Source organism: Callospermophilus lateralis, chromosome 4, assembly GCF_048772815.1.
Source record: "Callospermophilus lateralis isolate mCalLat2 chromosome 4, mCalLat2.hap1, whole genome shotgun sequence".
NCBI lineage: Eukaryota > Metazoa > Chordata > Mammalia > Rodentia > Sciuridae > Callospermophilus > Callospermophilus lateralis.
In genome coordinates this window covers 115,031,961-115,048,318 of record NC_135308.1, presented here as the reverse complement: position 1 = coordinate 115,048,318, position 16,358 = coordinate 115,031,961, and the positions used below count along the sequence as shown (strand labels likewise).

At 41.8% G+C, this 16,358-nt stretch overlaps 1 protein-coding gene across 1 annotated transcript in view; it reads left to right on the top strand.

Moving 5' to 3' along the window:
- Positions 1-16,358, top strand: part of Ppm1h (protein phosphatase, Mg2+/Mn2+ dependent 1H) — a 265,919-nt gene that overhangs the window by 112,965 nt on the left and 136,596 nt on the right. The window contains exon 3 of the mRNA XM_076854810.1: positions 7,849-8,193. Within this exon, the coding sequence (XP_076710925.1) occupies positions 7,849-8,193 (345 nt within the window). The remainder of the gene's footprint in view (positions 1-7,848; positions 8,194-16,358) is intronic.

Sequence of the window (16,358 nt, the reverse complement as noted above, 5' to 3'; positions counted from 1 at the left end):
CTTACATTTATAACTAATAAAGCCATGCTTCTGTGATTGAAACAAAGGTCAAGGGGACTCACCTCTTATACAACCACTGCACTTCCTCTTTCCTGAGGGAACATTTCAGCTCCAAAGGAACACACTGCGAACCTCACTGTTCTGGTTGGCTCTGGGAGGTGTGACTTACCAAGGGCACAGAGAGAACAGACGGCAGTTTAGGGGCTACAGTGTGGGTCTCCCGACTGCTTAACAGTCCCCCTCCATTAAGATCAGGGATTCTCAACTCTGGCTGTTCATTAGGATCCTCTGGGGAGTTTTTAAAAGAATCAGTGCCAGGGCCCCACCTTCAAAGTTACTGGCTGAACTGGTCTGTGCCACAGCTGGATTATTCCGTGTTTAATAAGAAACAGACTTTCTTTGTGAAAAAGAAAGCCTTCCGGGTGTTACCTGCAAGAATCAGTGATTGCATTAAAAAAACCAGGCTGTACCAGTTATGGCACCGTCATGCAAAGGGGTTCTCTGCATTGGAGCCCCCAGTCAAGTTTCCTCTTGACCACTTAAAAATATTTTTTTGTGTGGCACTGAGGATTAAACCCAGGGTCCTGAAATATTTCCTCAACTGAGTACTGTTGCAGTGACTGTGGATTGCTTCCCGCCGCTGAAGGAAATGGATTACTTGTCAGGAGAACATCAAAGTTGCCTTTTAAAAACTGTAGTGGGGACTGAGGATGGGGTTCAGTGGTAGAGCACTTACTTTCCTAGCATGTGCGAAGCCCTGGGCAAAAGGAAGAAGAAAAAAACTAACAGAACCCGATTGTACTGTGGCTCATTTTATGGGATTTATTAGTATTCATTCCAAACCATGGCACTGGAAACATGATAACGTTCCGTATAACAGAATCCGGGCCCGGACACTGATATTCCTATCACCGTATCTCTCATCTGCTCCTGAGGTAGTGCCCTTAAAAGAGGTTTGCTGAGTCTTAATTCAAAGAGGGCTGTGGTTGTGCATGTAGGATTCAGTCTGGTGGCCTTCTGTCCTTTGGGGTCTTGGGTATAATGAGCAAGAAATCCTTTTTGTTTTTTTTCAGTTGTCTATAGACTTTATTTATTTATATGCGGTGCTGAGAATCAAACCCAATGCCTTACACATGCTAGGCAAGCACTCTACCAATTAGCCACAACCCCAGCCCAAGAAATCCTTTTGTTCTACCACTTTTTCCTGATTGTGAGGATGTTTTCAGATACTATACCCTGGTGAGGGAGATCCAGCCTGAGAGAAGGACTTTTCCCCCCTAAAACGGTCTGGCAGATGCTCAACATGCAGACTGGATCACTTCCTTTTTGACAGGGTTGATGTATCCACTAGATGGTCAGACTTACTGGTTAATATTCCTTCTGCATAAAGGAAAATCACTGTTTGGACAGAGGTCATGTAGGGAGTATAGCACAGCCTGTTTCCCACATGCCCATCTTCCACAGAAGTTGAAGGCTAGTGCTCAGACTTCAAAGCCTATTGACTCATCTTGGTTAGGTTTTTATATGCAAAAATAAATAAATAAATAAAAATACATACAGTATCAAGGAAATTAATTATATTGAAGTGGTTATCAAAAATTCAACCAAATTTGTAATATGACATTTATTAATGCAGAAGATAACAAAAAGAGCTAGTAGAGGGTTTAATAATGACTGCACTTTCAAAGTGGTAGTGAGCACAAACAGTAACTCATGATATTTGGAATAGCAGTATGCTGGTTCTATCGAAAACCAAGTTACAGGTACTGCTGATATAATTGTTCCCTATATTCATAATAAGAGGAAATGCCAAATTTCAGGGGTTTGTATGTCTGTTTGTTGTGTGGCACTAAGGATTAAACCCAGGGCCTCTCATGTGTGAGGCAAGAGTTTTGCCACTGAGCTACATCCTACATCCCAGCCTAAAATGCTAAATTTCAGAGGTTTGTGAAAATAAAGATCCCTGAATACTATTCACAGATGCCCTAAATTAAGAACCTTGGCTTCTGGCACCAGCTTTGCTCCAGATTGATACCACTTCTACCTACTGCCTTATGTAGCAGTCTGCTTTCTCTTCTGTGCATCCAATGAATCCCATGTCCCTGGATCTTGTTACAAAAACTATCAACTGTGGCTTATCCACGTCATGAAGCCCACATGACAAAAAGCCCAGAGGCTAAACCGCTCAGGTCTTGTGTGGCATCCCAGGCAGGACAGCAGGGCCCATCACACGGAGCCTTCCACTTTCAGACTTTTGTTTGTTTGTTTGCAGGGGGGTTACTCTGCCCCCAGGTACTGCTTCTGTCACTCAGACAGGAAAGAATAAAGGACCAAAGATGAGGCCATATGGACACAGTGGTGCAAACCTATATTCACAGCTACTTGGGAAGTTGAGGCAGAAGGAGAGCAAGTTCAAGGCCAACTGGGTGATTTATTAGGACCCTGTCTCAAAATTTCAAAAAGGGCTGGGGGTGAAGCTTCAGTAGTAGAGCACTTGCCGAGCACACTCCAGACCCTGGTACCAAATAGGAAAAATAAAGTAAAAGGGACCAGGCCAGTCAAGCTGAGCCTTTTTATCAGGAAAATGATAGCTTTCCTGGAAGTTTCATCCAGGAAACTCCCAGTTGCAGCCAGTGTATCATGTGACAACACAGAGCTGCAAGGGAGTCTGGGAGATATTTTTAATGGGCATGTTGCTGCCCCAAACAGAAATCAGCAGTAACAAGAGGGGGCATAGATACTGGGTGAGCCTCTACCAGATTCTTTCCTGTCACCTAAGCACCTAGGACTCAGCACTCCCTGACTGCCAGTGTGCTGCCTCCCATGTCACCTTGCAGTCCTTCCCAGTTGTGTCTGTCTTGTCTTCAACGCCCAAGTTCTTCCCCAACTTCTTCAGTGGAGAAAACTTGGAATCAGCAGATGCATGGGAGTCCTTTGGGCGGCCCCGCCTTTCGGTGGAAAGCTGAAGTCCAGAGAATAACTTACACAGACCTTGTCCTGATGGCAGTGGTCGCACCACACCTGCACACTGCTCCCCACATGCTGCTTAGCCAGTCACTTGACATAAATCGCCTTTTAGCCCTCCCATACACTCCCCATCAGGTAACCAGCACCTGCATTTCGCATGTTCGGAAATCATGGCAAAGACTGGTTAAGCAACAGGGGCAGCCAGCTGGTACCCCACAGGGTCCAGCCCCTGCTGCCGCCCTAGCCTGGCACTGCCGACCTCTCGGCTGATTGGTGTGGAAGATGAGATTCAAATCCAAACCTCCTAATAGTGAAGTCCTTGTTCTTTCCACTTCGCTTGCCTCTGAGTTTGGACGCCTGCTTTAGGGTGATTTTATTATTCTTGTGTGTTTTTTTCCTGCCTGAATTTGGTTTACTTTTTTTCCTTTTAGAATAAGATTTATCTCCTGATACTTTCACTTTTATTCTTCTCTCTTAATCCTCACAGTATGGATTGAGTGGCCTTTTTAAAACAAATCAATTTTGTCATTCTCACTCAGTTCATGGCTTTTTATTCGTCTCAGACTAAAGGCCAAGATCCCTCATGCATTTTGTAAGGACTGAGTAGTCTAACGACTACTTCTTTCTCCAGCCTCATCCTCCTCCTCCCCCTTTTCCTGTCTACTCCCCACATTGAGCCAAGGAGCCATGGCTTAGTCTCCTTTTAACTCTTCATGCACCTTCCCACCACAGAGCCTTTGTACCTGCTATTGCTCCTGTCTGGCAGTCTCTCCATTCTTCTCCTTATCTTGTGAACTGCTATGCAGCCCTCAGCCTGATCCTCATGTCCTTATGACATCATCTCCAGTGTACCCGTCAATATAGGCTGGTCTCATGGCACCAAGAACCTCTCCTTGTGATCTCCCATCTATTTTGGTTATTATTTGATTAGCATCTTCTCTACTGGATTGTTAAGACCAGATTATATCTGATATCTCTATTTTAAATTCTTTTTTTAGTTGTTGATAGACCTTTACTTATTTGTATGTGGTACTGAGAATCAAACCCAGTGCCTCACACGTCAGGCAAGTGTGCTACGGCTGAGCTACAGCCCCAGCCCCTGTCTGTTATCTCTTGAACTAGTCTTTTAATCTCACTGTCTGCTATAGTGCCTATCATATAAAAAGTGCTCAGTAAATATTTATTAACTAATAAACAATGAGTTCATCTCATTACCTAGCATAGAATTAAATGAAAACAGTGTTTGAAAGAGTACTAACTACACAGCATTTTCTTTAAAAAAAAAATTTTTTTAATTGTAGTTGGACACAATACCTTTATTTTATTTATTTATTTTTAATGTGGTGTTGAGAATCAAACCCAGTGCCTCGTATGTGCTAGGCAAGTGCTCTACCGCTGAGCCACAACCCCAGCCCATACACAGCATTTTCTAGCATTGTTCTAAGATGAACCAAAAGAACTTTATTTGATGACTTCAACTTAAAAAAATAAAATTGAAAAGACTTCATTATTTGTTACTGTGGGTCAGATAGACCTATTAGTTAGAAATGGATGTTATATGCACCTTGCCCATATCTTTATCAGTTTTCTGAAAATAAAGATCTCAAATGTTTATTTAATCTTAGAATTTAATATCCTAACCCTCTGATTATAGCATACTTTTTTCACATGTAAATTTTTCCTCAACTGTATTGAGATATGTGACTGAAATTATATGTATTTAAGGTGTACAGTGTGATGATTTGTAATGATTTCCACTAGTTAATGAAGACATCAGTCACCTCACATAACTACCAGTTCATAGATATTTTGAAATATGTGATCCAGTATTAACTGTGGTCGAATTGTGTACATTATGGTGTTATAAGGATAACATTCTTTTTCTTCTCATCACAGAAAGTTTATAACCTTTGACCACATTATCTCCCCTTGGCCCATCCCTCAACTCCTGGAAATCATGATTCCCTCTGTTTATATGAATTGGATATGTTACAGTCCACATAGAGGGAAAATCTTGCAGTGTTTGCCTGTCTGTACCTGGCTTATCTCACTTAGCATAATATCCTCAGATTTATCCATGTTGTTGCAATGGGAAGAATTTCCCTCTTTTATGGCTGAATAAGATCCCATGTTTTCTTTGTCCATTCATTCATGGGTAGATATTTAGGTTGTTTCCATATCTTAGCTGGTATAAGTAATGCCACAGTGAACTTGAAAGTGCAGATATCTTTTTGAGGTACTGATTTTATTTTCTTTGGTATGAACCCAGATCATATGGTAGTTTCATTTTTTTTTTTATTTTCTGAGGAATCTCCATACTATTTTCCATAATAGCTATACCCATTTACATTCCTAAAACCAAAGCTTTCCTTTCCTTCACATCCTTGCTCACATTTTTCTTTTATTAATATTTTTGTTGTAGCCATTCTGACAGGCATGAGGCTGTGATCTGTATTTCCCTGATAATTTGTGATGTTGAGCACTTTTCTATATTCCTGTGGGCCATTTGCAAATCTTCCTTTGAAAAAAAATCTGTTCAATCCTTTTCTCACTTTAAAATTAAAACAGAAAAAGTTGAAAAAAAAATTAGTAAACTTTACATAGCAATAGAAATTGGCCAAAATGAAACTTTTAAAAATGAAAGCATCCTTCCTAAACCTGGGACGACATCTAGGTAGACTAATATGTGTGTAATGAGATTTCTTTTTTTTTTTTTTTTTTTTTTAAAGAGAGAGTGAGAGAGGGAGAGAGAGAGAGAAAGAATTTTTTTTAATATTTATTTTTTAGTTATCGGCAGACAAAACATCTTTGTTTGTATGTGGTGCTGAGGATCGAACCCGGGCCGCACGCATGCCAGGCGAGCGCACTACCGCTTGAGCCACATCCCCAGCCCAAATGAGATTTCTTAAAGAAGAGAGAAATAATGGCTTAGGGGCTTTAGGCAGAGCTCAGGGTTCAGTGGTAGAACACTTGCAAGTGTAAGTGCAACATGGGCAATGTACTGAGTTCAATTCCTAGCTTCAAAAAAAGGGGAAAAAAAGGAGAGGAAAGGAAGAAATGCAATCTGAAATTTTTCTAAATTTGATAAAATAGATATAAACTTACAGATTCAAAAATGACAAACACCAAGAACACAAAACACAAATAAAATGATACCAAGGCACACCATAGTCAAATTGCTCAATTTTAAATTCAGTTTTACTTTCCTTTACAGTCCTCAAGCTTATGTAGGACCTGTACGTAGTACAAAGTTGAGTAGAAGTGGTGAGAGCACATTTTTTATTTTTTTGCCCATTTTAGGGGAAAAGTACTTAGTATTTCACCATAAAGTCTGATGTTAGCTGTAGGTTTCTTGTAGACTCTCTTTATCTGACTATGGAAGGGTTGTTCCCCCTTCCCCCTCCTCCCTCCCTCTCTGTACCAGGGATTGAACCCTGGAGCACTTAACCACTAAGCCACATCCCCAGCCCTTTTTATTTTTTATTTTAGACACAGTCTCCCTAAGTTGCTTAGGGCTTCACTAAATTGGTGAAGCTGGCCTCGAACTTGGGATCCTCCTGCTTCAGCCTCCTGAGTTTCTGAGATTACAGGCATGCAGGGGTTGGCCACTTGTATGTCATACAAGGGTTGGCCACTTGTATGTCTTCTTTGGAGGAATGTCTGTTCAAGCTCTTCATACGTTATCAGACACATGGTTTGCAAATGTTTTCTCTCCTTCCATCAGCTCCCTTTTCATTTTGGTGACTGGCACCTCTGTAAGCTTTTAGGTTGTAGTACTTCTTGTTTTTGTTTTGCTTTCTTCCTTTTTTTTTTTCTTTTTCTTTGCTTTGGTGTCATTCAAAAAATCATTCCAAGACCATTGTTGAGGAGTTTTTTTGTTCTGTGTTCTAGGGGTTTTATGATTTCGGGTCTTCCCTTTATGCCTTTAAAAGCCATTTTGAGTTAATTTTATATATGATGTAAGGGCCCAATTTCATTCCTTTGCATGTCGATATCCAGTTTTCTGAACACCATTTATTGAAGAGACTGTGCTCTCCCCGGTGTGTATTCTTGGCTTTCCTGTAAAGTTTAGTTGACCCTATCACATGGGTTTATTTTGGGCCTCTCTGGTCTCACTTAATCATAGTTCAACTCTTACTCTTAGAGCCAAGATCTTAGGCATGTGTAACTTAAACATGTTTTAGTCCATCACAGGAGAGGGATCATAAACTGCATAAATTCAAGAAAGAGGGAACAGAAGGATGTCAGTGATAACTGCTGGAGAACCAAGGGAGACAGGGAAAGCAGATTTGAACTGGCTGCATCTCATGGGGCCTGGAGGAAACTCTGACTAGGAAGCGAACATGTCATCAGAACTCAGGACACAGACCAAGGAGGATGGGACAATTATCTGAGTATAAGGGTCCTAAAGTGTGGGGGGCTGTGGGGGGGGGGGGTATGTCTACTTGTTACTTATAAAAAGGCCAAACTTTCTCCAAAGATTCCAGACCAAACCTAATCTGGGGTTGAAATCACAGGGAGGTGGGAAGTCAGATGTTAAAGCAGGACTCCTGGAGGCCTCCGCTCTTGGTATGGAGTTTTATGGAAAACCCTATGTGCGTGGAATTAAAAAGCAGATCTTGCCTTCCAAGTAGTAACCACATATGTGATAATGTGGGCTTCTCCTCTAGGCAGGACCCTTCATCTCTTGGGTGGCAGTCACAGCAGTGACTAACCTGGGGACCCTTCTCTGAGCATTTTAGCCATGTTTTAATCCCGCCAACTTCAGAGGAGAGACTACCAAGTGGACACAGAGTCCCGTAGTCCTAGCAGTGTCAACATGGTCCTGGGGCAGAGGCTGTACTGCTGTTCTCACTCCTCCCTGTCGCCCTATCCCACCAGGAATCCGAGGGCGTCTCCTGCCACTACTGGTCGCTGTTTGATGGTCATGCGGGGTCCGGGGCCGCCGTGGTGGCATCGCGCCTGCTGCAGCACCATGTCACAGAGCAGCTGCAGGACATTGTGGAGATCCTGAAGAACTCTGCAGTCCTGCCCCCGACCTGCCTGGGAGAGGAGCCCGAGAACACACCCGCCAACAGCCGGACCCTGACCCGCGCCGCCTCCCTGCGCGGAGGGGTGGGCGCCCCGGGCTCCCCCAGCACCCCGCCCACGCGCTTCTTCACGGAGAAGAAGATCCCACACGAGTGCCTGGTCATCGGGGCTCTGGAAAGCGCCTTCAAGGAGATGGTAGGTATCGCGGATAGTACAGAGGACCAGGGCCCCCGGGGGTCACTTGAGTCAAAGCCTTCTTTCTTGGAAGCTGGCCCAAAAGGACCTGGTTGCACCGCCTGTTGCATGTGGACGTGTCCCTTTTATAACTGGGCGTCCATGCTCAGCAAAAGTTGGTGGCAAGATAGAGTTCCTGGCCCAAGTGCTGGCAAAAATTAAAAAGAAGAGGAAAGGGAGCGCTAGCAGCCCACGAGGTCCTCGGCTTATTGGATGTCCTCTGCCTTATCACTTCCATTTTATCAGACTCATGCTGATGCCGGCTGGCACAGTTCTACTTGATTGAAATGTGAGCGGGTTGCCGTCTGTTTTACACCTGTGTACCAAGTCCAGGTGTTTGGGGAAACAGTGTTCAGTAAAGTGCTCAAAAGTACGCTTCCTAGTCGACTCTGATCTGAGAACAGCTATTTGACCATGGTGGGTCATGTGATTCGCACTAGTGAAAAGGGAGCCTTGGCTGGAAAACAGAGCCCACCGCCCGGTATCCAAGCATCTTTTGTTTACCTGGCGCATGATTTGTTTGTACACTTGAATTTGAACAGTTCTAATCAGAGAATTCAGCATCCTTCCCAGCCTTGCTCTGGAGAATGTACTGAGGCAGACTGAATAGCAGCTCTCAAGGGTGACCCTTGCTGTCCTGCTGCCTGTCAGGAATGCACCAGGAAGGCCCCCTCCGTTCTGTTCTGTGTCATCTCCTCTCCTCTTTGACCACCTTTTTATTGAGGCAATTATTTTGATTGCAAAGATTTTCTTTCCTGAGCAGCAGCTGCCTGCATACCAATAAAGAAAAATTTAAAGATGTTTATCAAGTATTTGAGTATGGCAAGTGGGTGGTCGTGTCCTTAAAAAACCTAGAGATTGAAAAGTGATGACAGGCTATTCCATGAGCAAGAGCAGCTAGAAGCTTCTCACCAGGATTTTACCATGTCAGGTCATCTACCTAATAAGAGGGGAAAGGTAAATAATAATGAGCATTATCATTCAATTTGTTTAGAAAAAAAAACAGTTCATGTATTTGTACCAGATGTATTTGCATCTGCTTGTAACTTATTTATTTTTTACTATTTTTTATTTTTATTGTGTTCTTTTTACACAATGGAGCACAACTTTTCATTTCTCTGGTTGTACACAATGCAGAGTCACACCATTTGTGCAGTTATGCCCGTACCTAGGGGTAATAATATCCATCTCATTCCACCATCTTCCCACACACACACTCCCCCTCCCCATCCCTCTCTCCCCTCTGCTCATTCCAAAGTTCCTCCATTCTTCCTCCCCTGACCCCCCTGGCCCATTATGGATCCACAATCACTTATCAGAGAAAACATTTGGCCTTTGGTTTTTGGGATTGGCTTATATCACTTAGCATGATATTCTCCGATTCTGTCCATTTACCCATAAATATCATAATTTCATTCTTCTTTAAAGCTGAGTAATATTCCATTGTGTATATATACCACAGTTTCTTTATCCATTTATCTATTGAAGGGCATCTGGGCTGTTTTCACAGTTTAGCTATTATGAATTAAGCTGCTATAAACATTGAGGTGACTGCATTGCTGTAGCATGCTGCTTTTAAGTCCTTTGGGTATAGACCTAGGAGTGGGATAGCTGAGTCAAATAGTGGTTCCATTCCAAATTTTCTAGGTATCTCCATACTGCTTTCCAAAGTGGTTGTATCATTTTGCAATCCCACCAGCAATGAATCAGTGTACCTTTTTCCCCACACCCTTGCCATCTGCTTCTAATTTAAATTCATCCCTTCTTAGGTCTTAGATTTTCTCTCCTGTCACACACATTATATTTACCCTTTTATTAGCAGATGGTTTAAAATGCACTCTGTTTCGGGAATGTCTGGTAGCTTCCAACCCTACAATCCCAATAGATATTGGGTGAGATATCACTTAGGAAAGAAGGGATCAAGGAAGAAAAAGCATTTATTTTATATATATATATATATGGTTTTAACCTTACACTTGCTATAAAACCTTATACTCTCACACTTAGCTTCTCTCAGAGAAGCTGTGATGTAAATAAGTGTTTCTAGACACTAATGTTCCCAATGCTAAGTATTTAACTGAGGCAGGAATTTGATGCTGTGCTCTCCCTGAAATGGATAAAGGAAGAAAAGAAAAGAACTTTTAAAAATCTCAGTTTACACTGTAGAAGAGAAAAATAAAGGAAACTATGGGATTTTTCATTTCCTTCCGTCATTGCTAGGGCTACAAGGACCTTTGACTAGGAAAGGCTGTATTCTCAATTTCATCCACTAGAGGCCAATGTCACATTGACTCAGGCTTCCACAAGGGTCTTGGGCTGCTTCGAAACATGAATGGCTCAGGGTTGCTGCCCACAATTGTACTTAAGATATTCATTCAGAAAAAAAAAAAGAAAAAGAAAAAAAATACTTAATAATAAGCTTCATGTTTGTCTTTTAATGTTTTTTCAGGCTTAGGCAGTTTATTACCTGGAATTTTTCTTAAACTGTTTTTTGGGGGGCAGGGGGAGTGCGGTGAGCAGGAATCTTGCTTTACTTTTATGTAATCTATTCAGTCAGTAAATATATATAAAGAAAATGCCCCAGTAATTATTTTCCTTACTTCTTTTTGAGAGAGAGAGAAGAGAAAGAGAGAATTTTCCAATATTTATTTTTCAGTTTTCAGTGGACACAACATCTTTATTTTATTTTTATGTGGTGCTGAGGATGGAACCCAGTGCCCCGTGCATGCCAGGCGAGCGCGTTACAGCTTGAGCCACATCCCCAGCCCAGTCAGTAAATATTTTTGAGAATAAACTATAAGCCCGGCCTGAATGGGAATAGAGCATTGAACAAATTAGGAAAAGACAGGTATCCAACAAATAAAATATAAATGAGAAGAGCCCGAGGAAGGAAGATCCAAGGCAAAGTGGGGGTCTGGTGAAGAGACAAAGGGGAGGTGATGGAGTTGTGGGAGGTAAGGACACAAAACCGGTGGGGTAGGGTTGGCTAGTAGAGTGCTCTGAGCAGAGGAAACTGCAAAGGACCACATCAAAGAAAGAGCCCAGGGCTGCGGATGTGGCTCAGTGGCAGGGCACTAGCCTGGCATGTCCTGAGACCAAGCACCAGCACCACAGAAGAGAGAGAGAAGCAGCAAACTGATATCTGCTGTGGTGAGGAGGTAGATTTTGAGCATAGAAATATTGCAAGGTGAGTTGGAGAGGCGGTCTGGAACCCACCTTGTGTGGGACTCAGTATAGCATATTATAGGTTGAGTATCCCTTATCTGAATTGCTGGGGACCAGAATGTTTCAGATTTGGGATTTTTTTTTTTCAGCTTTTGTAATATTTGCATATCCATATGAGCTCTTAGGAAGGGGATCCAAGTCTAAACCTGAAATTCACTTAAATTTCATGTGCACCTTATAAGCCTAGCCTGAAGGTAATTGTGTACAATAGTTTTAATAACTGTACACGAAACAAAGTTCTATTTGTAGAATTTACCACCTATGGTGTCAGGTCAGTGCTCAAAATGTTTCAGATCTTGGAGCATTTCAGATTTTGGCTTTTGGGGTTAGAGATGCTCAACCTGGATGTACTTCCAGCTCTAATCCTCACCTCTTTCCATATTTGCTCCTATTGAATCTATCCCACCCCAGCTTCCTCTTCACACATTTTCCCCCAGATTGTTTCTCAGCCTCAACATGCCTACTGTCTACCTGGACTTTGTACCACATGGTTGGCCTTATTAAGTGAGAACTGCCATCTGTTCTTTGGTTCTCATGGTGCTTGATAAATTTGCCATACTTCATGCTCTGTTTGACAGGGACTGAGCTACTTGATGCCTGTTGTCCCAGGGTAATTATTAATATTGTCCTCTTTCATTCTCAGAAGTGTCCATGTTTAATGATAAGCTTATATTTACCTTCATCCTAAAGAGTACTTTTGTTTTTCTTTACTTTGTCAGGGACTTCAGGAACATCTACCCCAGTGTCAGAAAGCCTGCCAGCTTAATCGTTTAGTTGTTCTAGGTGTGCTTCAGAACGAGCAATACAGAAATTACATCACATCCTCTCAAAATAACAGCCTGGAAGGCCCACTGTCAACTCATATAAAACAAGTTTGTTTCCCCCCCTCCTCCTCTTCCTCTCAGTATTAGGTTTTTGACAGTCATTGTCTCAAGGCAAAGCTTTGGGGGTTTTTGAAATGCCCAAGGTACAGCCAGTTTCCTTACTTGTTGACCTGATCAGGTGGCTCCTCTCCAGCCCTTATAGGGAGAATTAGCTTTAGAGTTTCCAAGCCATTCCTGAACACTTTTTCCCACAAAGCCAGCCACTTTGTGTTTCCAGATGTTCTTTGGGTACTGCAGGTTTCTGCCATTCTGATCCATAATAGGAAAATTCATTTTCCACTAAGATTTCCATATCAACATTTCTCTTGCTTTGTCTTCCACTTTTAGTCCCTAAAAGTGCAGTCCCCGAGCCCCAGCCTGAGCCTCTACTTTGCCTCACTGACGTCCATCTCTGCAACTTCTGCTCCTGAGGAGCAGCACGTTAGGTGCAGTGTCCTCAGAGGTGTTTCCTTTCCAAGGGTTTTGCCTTATTTATAGTAATGTGCAATGAGAATCCCTGGAACTCTAACACACACACACACACAGTCTCTCTCTCTCTCTCTCTCTCTCTCTCTCTCTCTCTCTCTCTCTCTCTCAACAATTCTTCTCTCAATCACTGGTTTTTATTAAGCTTACCTTTTATAATCAACATTCTTCCAAGCACCTCGGAGGACAAAAATAAAAGGTAAGATCTTTTATTTGGGGGCATTTATTCTTATACATTAAATGAATGTAGAGAGGTGCCACATCTCATTTATTTTAATGTTCTAAATGATATTAAAGGAGGTAGTGAGTTCATATCACTAGTAATGGACTATCTGTAAAGATGTTCAGAAACACTCTCCAGAATGAGTAGTAACCTATTTCTAGGAAACAGAAGGGACAATTTGCAAAATATCGTCTAACACAAGAGAGGAAGCTGTGCTTTGAAATAGAAAGTTGGTGGTTTCATCAAACACTATGCTTCTTTGAGGTCATTGCTTTTCATCTTTGATCCTCGGGTTGCCTGGCACTGCGTGGGGCTTGTGGGGAAGGTGGCTTCTGACCTCTGGTCTTTAAGACTTACTGTGCAGCTGTCAGAGGCAGGTTTACCCCTGACTCCCTTGTGTCTCATCCTGGGTCTTCATTCCTAGTAAGAAGGCTATGTGCCTAGTCCCCTTTGTGTCCACCACGAAAAACAAACCGTGCCTTCCTAAAGGACCAGAACCACAGAAACCTTTCAACTGACTTCTCTTCCCAACAATACTTGGCAGCAACTTGGGTCAGCAGCTAAGTTTTATCACTTGGTTAAGTTGTTCCTTGGTCCAGGACAAACAATCCAGATGCATAAAATATGTCTTCTAAGTCCTTATTTCAAAACTCCCTACTTCCTCACCCTCCAGGAAAAAAAAAAAAATGCTTGAATACTCAATATTTCAGACTCTCTGAGGAAGCCAGTTCCAGTGCTGGGTAGTTACAGGAGGCTTGTGGTAGGAATAAGAACCGAGCCAGCATGGTTAGCTTTTTAGCCTATCACTCTGGGATTGGAGTTCTGGACTGGAGTTCTGGTCGTAGCCAGGAGGATTTGAAATTCTGTTTCCTTTTCATTGTGGGTATCGATTTCCTGCCACTGTGAGGAATATTCTAGGAACTTGATTATTATGAAAAGGGGAAAATGCAAATATTTTAACTTGTAAAATCACCATACATCTTTCTATTATAGGGTAAGTGTTTGGAAATACCAGCTTGGTTTTGTCAAAAACTATATAAATAGTGACATTGGGACAAAAAAGGGAGAGAATGAATACAAAGCTAATTCATAGTTTATAAATCCTAGCACTTTAAAAATTAACATATTAATGGTAAGCTGGGAACTTGGATGTCTGCCTTTATTTAAGCTTCAGTTTTGTTTTGTCTTCATTTTTGTTAGAATGGGGAAGTTCCTTCAGGAAGGAATAAGCATGTGATTTCATGGCAGCCAGCAGGTGGCAATAGCAAGCAGGACTGGATTTTTTTTTTTTTTTTCTTTCCCTTTTTCCCTCATTGCCTGGCTGGCAGATGGCCTTGTTCTCAGAATAAACCAGGATGAGACCCGGATACTAAAACCATGCAGAATCTTATTATTTGTGACTGACACTATTAGCAGTGTGCTCAGAACCATATTTTAACCCAGCTAGTGGGAGCTGACATGTCCTGTTGAAACTACCCAACACCCGCGCTCTCTTGTGCAGATTGCTCTTGCTTTCCTTTTGCAACCTGAAATTAGCAGGAAACAAAGACTGACCCTGGAGTTGCATCATCTGTGAGACTTCCAAACCAAATTACAACCATTCTGAGCAATATGATTTTTTTTCCTTGCAATTCTTTCCTGTTGAATCAGCCTCATTTCACACACATGTCTCCATTCCTTCTCTGCTCCCACTCCTTGCAACAAAAAGAAGTAAAATTAAATCCCAGTCTTAAAAATCGGATCTATTCTTTGATTTAGAGAGAAGTCTGGCTTAAATGTAATATTTAAGCAGCCACAGCCCAGAATAACTCAGTCCTGCTAAGCAGAAAATTGCTTTGAGAAGGCTTCAGGACCCTTGATTGAGCAGATAAACCAATTATCTTGTTAATTGAATCTTCTGAGTCATTTACGTGATCCTTTAGAGGCACTTGAAAGGAATGATAGTATGTGTTTTGCTAGTGAATTATTCTAGACTTATGTCTTGGATGTCTCGGAGTTCATTGACGGCTAAAATGGGGAAACATTGCAAATAAGTTATTGCTTCGCACAAAGCAGTAGGCAGCTTTTCTCACAATTTCATTGATTCGTGAAAAAATTCCCAGAACTTGAAGGTTTTTTTAAAAAAAACAGTCCTACATTTTTATTTTTTACCTAGAGTGTAAAAGGCTTAAACTAATTTGAAAGATGAAGGGTTCGAGGGAAAAGGCAGTTAATTCGATGGTAAATATATCTTTATTGACTTCATTTATCATGTTTAATCTGATAGTAAAAGAACCACCCAGATGGTGCTTTAATGTTCCTTTCAGTGCTAAGATTTGGTGAAACATCTTTTAAAGAGGAGTAGGTGGTGTAAGTAGGAAAAAATAAATGTGCTATTTTGGCTTCTAGGGAGGAGGGGAAAGAAGCGATTATTTTTAGAAGCGGTTCTAGTTGTGCTGGGTTTTAGAAGAAGTAGAAGAGTGTGTTTTAATGTCAGTGAATCCTTCAGGGGGATGAAGGCTGCAAGAAACACTCCTTCCAAATGCTTGCCACCGTGACTGCAAGAGCACACTTGTAATTAACGTGCGCCTGTGTGTACCGGGCCTGGATGCATAGTCCCGCGTGGGTGTGGAGGAGGGGACCAACGAAAGCAAGCTTGAGTTAGAAAGTTTCTTGGATAAAAAATAGCCACACTGGAGTCCACACTTGGTGAGAAAGCACTGCCAGATTTAGCATTCCTTATTGGGAGGCAGCTACGGAGGGAATGTAGTTGAAATATAGGAAAAGATGAAAGAAACAATATAATTAATTAGAAAAGAATCTTGAGCCACACCATTAATATAATACTAAGGAATTAACTCAGCTTAGGAACTGGGATGTTTTCCCTCAAGAAGAAGTGTGACTACCAACACCATAGCACAATATCTTGGTGTTGAACACTCGGTCTTTTTTTTTTTTTTTTCCTCCCCCTAAGGATTCAGTAATTTTAAAATTAGATTTTCTTCTGTTACAAACCATGATAAATAATACCCCTACCTAAAATGCAAAATCAACTTGTTTATCTGAGTCCTGAGGGAATCCTTCACCTCCAACAGTTCTTGTACATGGACTTTGTGTACCCTGAGGGCTTTCCTCCCTTTTGGATTGCACTGATAATTCACTAGATGCAGGTCAGGCACCATACACATAGCATGCAAGCAGCGGGGTGCTCCGAGTTTTTCATAAAAAATCATCTTTGAATCGGACTTTAGGTATTCAAACAAATATTGATTCTGGTTGAGAAGGGATAGTTTCTGTAGCTCTAGAGCAATTTCTTCCAATGTATTAAAAACAGTAATTTTGGGATTGTG